The sequence below is a fragment of the Martes martes genome, assembly GCF_963455335.1.
Source record: "Martes martes genome assembly, chromosome: 6".
Classification (NCBI taxonomy): domain Eukaryota; kingdom Metazoa; phylum Chordata; class Mammalia; order Carnivora; family Mustelidae; genus Martes; species Martes martes.
Window position 1 is genome coordinate 86,031,332 of NC_137893.1, and position 12,501 is coordinate 86,043,832.

Consider the following 12,501-nt stretch of genomic DNA (forward strand, 5'->3'; position numbering starts at 1 on the left):
CTGCATATTCCAAATAAATGGTAAGTTCATTGAGGATAAACATACAGTATGAATTCTTTGTAATGCCCCAGAAGAGCTGAGATTCCTGCAGTATAATAATTGCTTGGTATATATGATGCTGACACTGACAAACGGTTGTACTCATTTTTTCTGTATTGTTGAGCTGTACTAGTCAGATGGGTTTCCAAACAATATGTATTCTTCTAAATGACAGAATAAAGTGACCAAGCAAGCCTAAATTATTCAACACTCTTTTAGGTAATCTTATGGTTTTGCTTTTATACTCAAAATTTGAAAACAGATTGAAAAATTACATTGTATAAGACCAAACCAAATGATTCATAGAGCAATTATGAAGAGTAAGTGGACAAAAAGTCAAAGAAAAACAAATCCAAATTAACACATAGTTTTAAAAGTGCATTTCAACTCTTAATCTTAGAAAAAGAAACTGTATGCATTTGTTTATATGTAACATACGAGAAAGATGGAATAGATTGAGGTGACAGTGTTTTCCCTGTCGTTAATTAATCTCAAGTGACTAACAACCCTAAATATCACAGGTATATTTTTACATTCCAGATGTATGAGTGAAAATGCTGCATCTGTTTCTTCCCATCCTTCTACACATCACATATGAGGCAACTGTTAACGAAAGCTAACACCTCTTTTAGGGACCGAATGGTTATGTCCCACAAAAACTTGTATGTTGAAGCCCTAATCCTTAATGTGATGGTATTTAGATGTGGGGCTTTCGGTAGGTAATGAGGTTTTGGATAAGGTCACAGGATGGGCTCTGTGCCTTTATGAAAATAGGAAGAGAGACCAGAGCTTGCTCTCTCTCTCTCTCTACCATGTAAGGACAAAGCAAGAAGGCAGCTATCTATAAGCCAGGAAGACAGGTTTCACCAGGAACCAAATATGCCAGTTCCTTGATATTAGACTTCCCAGTTTCCAGAACTGTAAGAAATAAGTGTCTGTTGTTTAAGCCACCCAGTCTATGGTATGTTGTTCTGGTAGCTGAGCTGACAAAAATAGTCTCCTATATGAGACATTTCAGATGTTGTGAATGATCTCTTCCAACTGGCCATTCAAAGTAGGGGTTATTACGCTATTAAGACAGGCTTTGGGAAAAAGTGTCATTCTGGGGCTGGAACGGTTCTCTATTCCCTCTGTTATGATCATTGCCAATGTTCTATTTCTCCAAGAAACAGTCCCTGGCCAATCCATGAAGGACATAAAGTGTAAGTGACCATCACTAGTCACTGGTCACTTGCTCAGATCATCCTGTAAGACAGCAGCCCTACTTCTCAAGAGGTTGCCTCCCAGCTATATCAGTAATTGACTCAGTTGAAGACTAGAGTTAGTTTTAACTTTAAGATCTGTATTTATAGGCCCAGGAACCTCCAGAAGTGTTCAATGGGACCAGAAAAATAACACAAATGAAAAATATAATGCAGCAGGTAGGAATAAAAACTGAGGACCCACAGTTCAGCTAAAGGTACTAAATTCAAAGATTTTAAACATAAAATGTGTAGGCCAAATAAAGTAGATCTGCTGCCCATCCAAGGGGAGTCCTGAGCATAAGTGGGAATATTGACTTGCAAAAGGACAGAGTTTCCTGAGGCTAGAGAAAAGTAGGTGAGTGGAGTGGAACATATTTGGCAGCTTCTGAGGTAAGGATACAAGTGGCTTGGAAGAGAAATGGGGCAGGTAGTTCATGACAACAGAGACAGACATTTCATATAAATATTATGGGCAATGGGAGAAAAAGTACTGGGTACATGAAGGTATTGCTTAGCAGACTGAGGGCCTAGCTGAGCTTGGAGACCATAATGTGGCAGAGTTTTTCTCTAGCCTTCTCTGAACCCCCAGGTAGAAATCACTATCCTCCCACGTACCCTTAAAGAACCGAGGGCATCTTATCACTTACTATATAAGCCTGAAATGATCAATTTGTGAGTGTTCTACTAGACTAAGTTCCCTTGGAGGTAAAAGAACAGGTACTCTCCAAGCCTTGCAGAGGGTTAGACACACAATGGACAGAGCTGAAGAGGACTCAAAGCTTTGGCTCACACAAGAGATTCCAGAGGCCTGCAGAAGCCCAGAAACCACAGCTCAGAGCTCAGAGCTCATATGGAATGCCAGGACATAACACGGATCTCCCAGGCAAGAGCACCAGCACCCCCAGCTCTGATGTTTGACAGACGGAGATTGATATCCTGGTCCATTCTTGGCAGACATGGAATCTTACGGAAATATCACACTACCTGTGTGAACCCCAATTTAGTCATCCATAAAACAGAGATTAGGATACCTACTTCCTCAAATGAGATACTGTATTTAAAGTCCCTAGGACAGGGACTAGCACACAATAGGTACCCATCTCCTTCTTTGGAGAGATTTTTCTGGTATCTCTAAAAAGAAATTTCCCTAGGTGGATGAGGGAAGGGATGACTATAAACCACCTTCATTAGAATCACCTGGGATGCTTATTCATACATATCTGAACTTTCTGGAGGTGGGGGCCAGGAATCTGCACTTTAAACAACATTCCACATGATTCTCATACATAGTTATAGTCTCATACAGGGTTAAATGTCAAGCCACTGGATTATGTATTCTAGTTATGTCTCTCTTTTTTACTCCCATTGCCACGTAAATGGTCCTAATCACTTCCCACAATGCTCTGAAGTCTCTCTGACTCCCATCCATCTCATTCCAGCCCTACATGCTACTGACTGGGTTCTCTTCCTAAAAGACAGTTCTAACCTGCTATACTCTTGAATAAAAAAATCTCTGAGGGCTATACCTTCCTACCAAATCCATGCATTCCTGCCTTTCCAGTCTTGATGGTCTCACCTACTCCCTTACTGGAGTCCAGTCAAACAGGTCTATTACCTATGACAGAACAAGCTTTATGCTTTTCCCCACCTTTGCGTCCACATGAATGCCACATTCCACTGCTCCAAGTCCTACCCCTTCCCTCAAGGACTATATCATGTACCACCTTCTCTGTGAATCTCTTTATGATCACTTGACCTAATGAGATTTCTTTCTCCTTTAAGCCCTAGTCATTCTTTGTGCCTCTCTTATGATGGTTTTCATATTCCACCTTATGCTATTTTGTACGAGGTGTCCCTACTCTGCTGTGAGTGCCAGGAAAGGAAAGACTATGTCTTCGTGCCTAACACGAAGTGTGGAATCAAGCTGGATCTCAATAAATGTTGAATAAATGAATAATTCTACATGACCAGACTATAAGCCATGAGGACACTATGCATTAATCTTTTCTGTAACTCATGCAACATTCAACAGTGTTTCATATCCAGTAGGTATTAGAAATGTGATGAATTAAACTTAACTTCATCAACTTTTTTTTTCTTTGATGACAAATTATTTTACAATACAGCCAAGATTTCAATACTGGATGCTGGGGCTTACTGACTTTTTTCTAACAGTAATAGCCATGACTGTCTTTGAAACCCTAAATCTATTATGTATCCTTATTTAGGAATACTAAAATTACACTAAAGTAAGGTGACTATTTTCCTTATGGTTAAGACCAGTAGTTATACTAATTTACTTCATAAGACATACTTAAATTCTAACTATATTCCCTTTATAGCATATGACATAAGGACTTTCAAAAATAGATGTTTTATTTTCATTTAAATTACTAAATACAGAACACATTAAATACACATATGTCTCTATATAAATATATAGACACTTTTCAAATTAAACTTTGTATTTTGTGATCCTTGTAGATTTGCATGCATCTGTAAGAAATAATGTACCCATTACCCAATTTTTCCCAATGTTAACATCTTGTAAAATTATATTAAAATATCACAACCAGGACATTGGCATTGATACAATCCACTGATCTTATTCAGATGTCCCAGTTTCACCAGTACTTGTGTGTGTGTGTGTGTGTGTGTGTGTGTGTGTGTGTAGTTCTATGGAATTTAATCACGTGAGTAGTTTTGTGTATTCACAGCCATAGTTTAGATACAGAATAGTCTGTTACCACAAGCATCTCTCACTGGCCTTGAATAACCACTCCCACCTCCCACTCTAACTTCTGTCAACCATTCAGCTGCTATCTACTTCTATAATTTTTCCACTTAAAAAATACTCCATAAATAAGATCACACAGCATATGACTTTTTGGGATTGGCTTTTTCACTCAGCACAGTTCCCTGGAGAGTCCCCCACACTGTTAAATGGATCAAGAGTTCATTCCTTTTTGCTGTTGTTATTTTATTTTATTTTATTTTTTATTTCTTTTCAGCGTAACAGTATTCATTGTTTTTGCACCACACCCAGTGCTCCATGCAATACCTGCCCTCCCTAATACCCACCACCTGGTTCCCCCAACCTCCCACCCCCCGCCTCTTCAAAACCCTCAGGTTGTTTTTCAGAGTCCATAGTCTCTCATGGTTCACCTCCCCTTCCAATTTCCCTCAACTCCCTTCTCCTCTCCATCTACCCTTGTCCTCCACGTTATTTGTTATGCTCCACAAATAAGTGAAACCATATGATAATTGACTCTCTCTGCTTGACTTATTTCACTCAGCATAATCTCTTCCAGTCCTATCCATGTTGCTACAAAAGTTGGGTATTCATCCTTTCTGATGGAGGCATAATACTCCATAGTGTATATGGACCACATCTTCCTTATCCATTCGTCCGTTGAAGGGCATCTTGGTTCTTTCCACAGTTTGGTGACCGTGGCCATTGCTGCTATAAACATTGGGGTACAGATGGCCCTTCTTTTCACTACATCTGTATCTTTGGGGTAAATACCCAGTAGTGCAATTGCAGGGTCATAGGGAAGCTCTATTTTTAATTTCTTGAGGAATCTCCACACTGTTCTCCAAAGTGACTGCACCAACTTGCATTCCCACCAACAGTGTAAGAGGGTTCCCCTTTCTCCACATCCTCTCCAACACATGTTATTTCCTGTCTTGCTAATTTTGGCCATTCTAACTGGTGTAGGGTAGTATCTCAATGTGGTTTTCATTTGAATCTCCCTAATGGCTAGTGATGATGAACATTTTTTCATGTGTCTGATAGCCATTTGCATGTCTTCATTTCAGAGGTGTCTGTTCATATCTTCTGCCCATTTTTTGATATGATTATCTGTTTTGTGTGTGTTGAGTTTGAGGAGTTCTTTATAGATCCTGGATATCAAACTTTTGTCTGTACTGTCATTTGCAAATATCTTCTCCCATTCCGTGGGTTGCCTCTTTGTTTTGTTGACTGTTTCCTTTGCTGTGCAGAAGCTTTTGATATTGATGAAGTCCCAAAAGTTCATTTTTGCTTTTGTTTCCTTTGCCTTTGGAGACATAGCAATAAGAGAAGAGAGAAGAACCACATGGTCCTCTCAATTGATGCAGAAAAAGCATTTGACAAAATCCAGCATCCGTTCCTGATTAAAACGCTTCAAAGTATAGGGATAGAGGGAACATTCCTGAACTTCATAAAATCTATCTATGAAAGACCCACAGCAAATATCATCCTCAATGGGAAAAAGCTCACAGCCTTCCCGTTGAGATCAGGAACACGACAAGGATGCCCACTCTCACCACTCTTGTTCAACATAGTATTCGAAGTCCTAGCAACAGCAATCAGACAACAAAGAGAAATAAAAGGTATCCAAATTGGCAAGGAAGAAGTCAAACTCTCTCTCTTCGCAGATGACATGATTCTTTATATGGAAAACCCAAAAGACTCCACCCCCAAACTTCTAGAACTCATACAGCAATTCAGTAACGTGGTAGGATACAAAGTCAATGTACAGAAATCAGTTGCTTTCTTATACACGAACAATGAAAATACAGAAAGGGAAATTAGAGAATCAATTCCATTTACTATAGCACCAAGAACCATTAGATACCTGGGAATAAACCTAACCAAAGAGGTAAAGGATCTGTAGTTCCTCGAGGAACTACAGAACACTTATGAAAGAAATTGAAGAAGACACAAAAAGATGGAAGACCATTCCATGCTCTTGGATCGGAAGAATAAACATTGTTAAAATGTCTATACTGCCTAGAGCAATCTATACTTTTAATGCCATTCCGATCAAAATTCCACTGGTATTTTTCAAAGAGCTGGAGCAAATAATCCTAAAATTTGTATGGAATCAGAAGAGACCCCGAATTGCTAAGGAAATGTTGAAAAACAAAAATAAAGCTGGCGGCATCACGTTACCTGATTTCAAGCTTTACTACAAAGCTGTGATCACAAAGACAGCATGGTCCTGGCATAAAAACAGACACATAGACCAGTGGAACAGAGTAGAGAGCCCAGATATGGACCCTCAACTCTATGGTCAAATAATCTTCGACAAAACAGGAAAAAATATACAGTGGAAAAAAGACAGTCTCTTCAATAAGTGGTGCTGGGAAAATTGGACAGCTATATGTAGAAGAATGAAACTCGACCATTCTCTTACACCGTACACAAAGATAAACTCGAAATGGATAAAAGACCTCAACGTGAGACAGGAATCCATCAGAATCCTAGAGGAGAACATAGGCAGTAACCTCTTCAATATCAGCCACAGCAACTTCTTTCAAGATATACTGTTGTTATTTTATTAACGAAAGGTCCATGGCTTCCATTAGGGCTCTCTTGGTGGTGTACATTCTGAGTTTGGACGAAATCATAATATCATGCAACCGCCATCATACTATCATATATACTAGCTTGTCTGCCCCAAAGCCCCCTGTGCTTCACTTATTCATCCCTCTACCTGCCCTCTCCACAGCTACTAGCAACCAGTGATCTTTTTACTGTCTATACTTCTGCCTTTTTCACAATGTCTTATAGTTGGCATCATACAGCATGTAGACTTTTCATGTCTTTTTTGTGGCTTGATAGCTCACTGCCTTTTATTGCCAAATAATATTCCACTGCATGAATGTCCCACAGTGAGACATGTTGGTTGCTTCCAGTTCTTGGCAATTATGAATAAGGCTGCTATATCCACTCATGGGAAGCTTTCTGTGCTGATATAAGTTTTCATTTCATTTGGTTAAATACCCAGGATCATAACTGCTGGGTCATATCCTAAGAACTATTTTATTTTTTAAGAAACTGGAAATTGACTTCCAAGGTACTTGCACTATACTGCATGAGTGAGAGTTCCAGTAGCTCTACATTCTTTCCGGCACTTGGTATTTCTAGTTTTTTAGATTTTTGCCATTCTAGTAGGTGCATAGTAGTTTTAATTAGTGATTCCCAGAGACAGATGATGTTGAGCATCTCCTCACATGCTTATTTACCATCTGTATGTCTTCTTTGGTGAGGTGTGTGTTCAGATCTTTTTCTCATTTCTTCATTGGGTTGTTAGTTTTCTTATTGTTAAGTTTGAAGAGTTCTTTGTATATTTTATATAAAAGTCCTTTATCAGACATGTGTCTGGTAATATTTTCTCTGTCTCTGGTTTATCTTTTTATTCTCTTAACAGTGTCTTTCAGAGAACAGACATTTTTAATTTTAATGAAACGCAAGTCATCTATTTTTTTTCTTTCACAGATCATCCTTTTGGTGTTGTATCTAAAAACTCCTTGCTAAATGACTACAGCAATATTTTCAAAAAGCAATTGGCTTTAGTCTGGTACCCTGACATCATACATACAAAGTATGCAGGCAGTCTATAGGTAAATGCTTCAGTAACAGCAGAAAGTTGGAGCTCAAATTAGGATGTAAAAGAACAAGAAGCAGAAAAGCAGAGTCCTCATGAGAAGAGCATCCAGCAGGTGATCTGGGGGAAGCGGTGTTGCTGCTCAGGGGTAAGAAACCTGCTACTGATGGTTATTATTATGCAACATCAAAATGATCTTGGATTTGATTGCACATGGCTATGCCAAGTACAAGAATGTGGAAATGATCAAATGTGTATATTATCATTGTCCCTCAAATGGATGGCTGCAGGAGAGAAGCAAAGTCAACAGACATTTTACCTACTATTTTTTTGGGATTGTATTCAGAGTGTTTGGGACATTCCAGCTTGTGACAATGAAAGCAGTCAACCAGAAGTATAGTATTGCAGAGTTAGAGCTCATCCCAGTTCAAGAGTGTGTGAAACCAGATTAACTGGACATACTCTTAATGCAATCCAGGTATAGCAAAAGTCACCTTCCATTATGAAGAATTACTTAATAATCTTAGTAAAATGCAAACCTAAAATCCCCAGAAAGCCAGCAGACTCAATACCAGCCAAATCTCATAATCCCCACACCATAAGACTGCAATTCTCAAGTTGTTTTGGAATTTTATAGTACTGAATATATTTGAAGTAAATAGGCTATACTCCTGGGATATGGGAATCTTCTTTCATAATGAGAATCTTCTCATTTTTATTTTAATGAGGACTGTTATCATGTAATTATATTCGAAAACGTAAGATAAGAACATCTTTCTGTCCACTTTTGTGTGCCTGTGGGAGAGGGTGATAGTTCACTGAAAATACCTGTTTTGTAACTGAGGTCACTTCTGACTTAAGTCGGTGAACTCATTCTCCAACAGGAGGACAAGGCTACCAAGGAAGGAGCAGTAGTTTAAGATAGAAAGCTACTGACATCTGCAGAGACAATCTGATCTACATTGAGAGCCATTACTGTCAAGCATGCCAGGAAACACAGAGACATACAGTGAATTAAAGCATTGTCCTTGCTCTCAAGATGTTGAAGGCTCTTTCTAGGAGAAAATATAAAATATCTACACTACTTCTTATTCTTTTTGTGAGAGGGAAAAGAGTTACCAAATAAGTCCTATCCTGTGAGGTTACCAATCTTTGAATGCTAGACATTGGAAGTTGGAAAGTTGTTAAATATTATGTAACTCAATGGCCACATTTTATAGATAAACGTAGAAAAGTGAAATAAATGTATCTAAGATTGCAGGGCTGGGACTAGGACCCAAATTTCCTGACTTGTAATCAAGTATTCTTGACGCTATTACACTGCCTCTCTTAAATTCAATGACTCTTCTCACTCCTGCTTCTCATAGTCAGACTGTGTCTCGTTATGTCTCTATTAGACTCTGATTCATAGAACTTATGCTGTTTCCCCTTTTATGCCCATCTTCAAAAAGTCTACTTCACAGCTCCAATTTGACAGATAATTTTTTAAAATATTAAGAACTGGGGCGCCTGGGTGGCTCAATCTTTAAGTGTCTGTCTTCAGCTCAGGTCATAGTCTCAGGGTCCTGGGATCAAGCTCCATGTCAGGCTCCCTGCTCAACAATAAGCCTGCTTTGCACTCTCCCCCGCCCCCCGCTTGTATCCCCTCTCTCGCTATGTCTCTCTCCGTTAAATAAATAAATGAAATCTTCAAAAAAATAAATAAAATATTAAGAACTTATTCTGGTTGAACGTAGTAGAGAGACTACCAATTCAAGTAAGGCATGCTTCCTACCTATGAGGAATTTATTCTAAACATCAAGTAGGGTACTCTGAGACACCAAAGCTATATATGTATATGAAACTCATTACCACCACCCAATCAAGATTTCTAGCAGATCATCTTTTTAGTCAATGCTTCCTTAATTCTCTGGGCTCTACAGTAAAATCTTGAAGCTATTTTTGCTACTCGGGCATGGAAGTGGGACTATGTGGTTTTCAATTGCTGCGGTACCATTAACAGATCAGTTTTGAAACTCTGGGCAAGTCATACTTCTCTGGGATTACTCTACTCAATCAGTAAAATGCAGGGAATGAACTTGCTTAATTCACCTTCTTTTCAAATCCAATCAAATCCAAGGTGAGCATAATCAATGTATTTTATTTCTATCTATGTATCTACCTAGCTAGCTAGCTATCATCAATTTATTTATTTTAAAGATTTTATTTATTTGTCAAGAGAGAGGGAGAGAGAGCACAAGCAGCAGGAGCAGCAGGCAGAGGGAGAAGCAGGCTCCTTGCTGAGCAAGGAGTCCAATGGGAAACTCGATCCCAGGACCCTGGGATCATGACCTGAGCTGACGGCAGATGCTTAACTGACTGAGCCACCCAGGTATCCTGTCATCTGTTTATTTTTTTATTTTATTTTATATATCTCTTGTATTTCTCTCTCCTCCTTCATGTTTGTCAGAGCCAAACCATTTCTGAGTTATTGCTAAGCAGGCTTCAAGCTTTTCAGTATAGATGTGACTTGCTAAAGGTAATTTTAAGCAAGATATAGCCTAGAGGTCCAGGTTAGACTGGAGGCTAGAAAACGAATTTAAAAGCCTATTAGAATAAAGACCAATCTCACAGCAAAAGCCTGTCTTCCAAGTCCCTCAAAAGCAGTTGCTCAAAAAAAGGCCTTATTGGCCCTTCTGATTTTATTTCACATGAATCCTCAACACATGGCCTTTCTGACCACATCTTCATGGTTTTTTTTTTTTTATTTAAAATCAATTAGTTAGCATATAATGTATTATTAGTTTCAGAGGTATAGTTCAGTGATTCATCAATTGCATATAACACCCAGTGCTCATTACATCGCATATTCTCCTTAAGGCCCATCACCCAGTTACCCTGTCCCTCTACCCACCTCCTCTCCAGCAACCCTCAGTTTGTTTCCTAGAGTTGAGTCTCTTATGGTTTGTCTCCCTCTCTGATTTCATCTTCTTTTATTTTTCCCTCCATTCCCCTATGATCCTCTGTTTTGTTTCTTAAATTCCACGTAAGAGTGAAATCACATAACTGTCTTTCTCTGACTGACTTATTTCGCTCAGCACAATACCCACTAGTTCCACCTTCATGTTTTTAATGTTGTTGTTTCCAACCTTCCTCTGAGGGACTTCTTACCTTTCTACAAACTTAATTTCAATAGCTTCCTTAAGACCGATTTCTTCCATGGAGTCAGATTTTTCCTCTCTCTTCTTATATTATTTAATTAACATAAATATTTAGAGTACCAATAATAATCCCTTTTTCTAACTCCCTCTAATGAATATAGCTGGCATAACAGAGATGATATGTAAAGACTCTAGTCAACATTAAAAGGAAGAATACATATAAAGGTGATGTAAAGAGTGTAACTTATTTTCTTTAGTATTTTGTCTTATTTCCTTTGCCAATTAAAGCAAGCAACTGGGGCGTCTGGGTGGCTCAGTGGGTTAAGCCTCTGCCTGCGGCTCAGGTCGTGATCTCAGGGTCCTGGGATCCAGCCCTGCATCGGGCTCTCTGCTCAGCGGGGAGCCTGCTTCCTCCTCTCTCTCTGCCTGCCTCTCTGCCTACCTGTGATCTCTGTCTGTCAAATAAATAAATAAAATCTTTAAAAAAAAAAAAAAAGCAAGCAATTAATTGTTGGTCTCTGTAGTAAAGGATTAATATACGTTTTTAAGTTGTTTTAGAATATTTAATAAGAAAATGAAAGTACATTTTCTTATTTATTTATTTATTTTAAAAGTACATTTTCTTGGCTACCAACTTCTGATATATGAAGATGTCTGGACCAAAGGATATGAAGTATTACCATTAATATGTAATCTAGGCAGCTATTCAAACAAACAGTGAATAATGTTACACAAACGTTGGCAGAGTAACTGACTCAGTTAGTAGGTAAGCTCTTAAGACTATTGATATTTCAGTCATGATGCAATCAGTGCCAATCTGACCAAATGATTGTCAATGTCAGTCTTAATAACAGTAGAGAAGCAATGAGGAAAACAAAGTTTTTATTTTCTCTCTTTCAGATTCTCTTATTGCTGCCTGAGCCCTAATTTGAATCCCCTCTTTAGAAGCCAGAATTAGAGGAGTAAAGGGTTTGATCCGACAAGAGTGAAGCAATACTGGCATATCCCACCAGTCCTCTCAGCACCCACTCTGAGAACATTCAGCGTACTCTCTTGCACCACCCCCAAAGGAGATTTTCCCAAGAAATGGGTTTCAAGCAATTTTAGTTCCCATCAATACTGTTTGTCATAACTGAAAAAATATCCATTATATTACAAAAAGATTCTGTTATCCAGTATTTGTTAATTATGATTGAGACCAGAAACATACAAAGTTTCAAAGGAAACAATTGAAGGGAACATCTGAAAGTGATTTCCCCCCCTTCTTTGTTGTTCTGCTACTCACGGCAAATCTTCCAAACTGGAGGCTTCATGTCTTGGATCCAATAGATCATAACCACATTCATTGTAGATTTCCAAATAGGAAATGTGCGTTGTATGTATTGTGCTGCTGTCCTGATTGGAAAAGGGGAAGACATTGTTTAATGGCTATAAATAGCGACTCAGCTCGGAGGAGGATGAACACATTTATCACTACAGTTCCTCACAGCTTTTTCTCCTTTACTCTCTTCACTTTGTATGGTTTCCATTTTCAGTTCGTGACACTTTCAAGTTGCCAGTTACCATATGCATGAAGCATTTTTTTTTTAAATGGCCAACACCCATGATTACAAGCAACTTTAGTCTGTTGTTTTTTTATTGGTTCCACGTTATACATGAAGAGTCAATATACACTTAAAATGAGCCAACTTGGTTGCAGAACTG

The 12,501-nt window shown here is 38.6% G+C and overlaps 1 protein-coding gene across 1 annotated transcript in view; it reads right to left on the reverse strand.

Annotated features, from left to right (window-relative positions):
* KIF6 (kinesin family member 6) overlaps window positions 1–12,501 on the reverse strand; it is a 421,803-nt gene that overhangs the window by 320,573 nt on the left and 88,729 nt on the right. Inside the window, exon 5 of the mRNA XM_080807059.1 lies at window positions 12,083–12,192. Within this exon, the coding sequence (XP_080663185.1) occupies window positions 12,083–12,192 (110 nt within the window). The remainder of the gene's footprint in view (window positions 1–12,082; window positions 12,193–12,501) is intronic.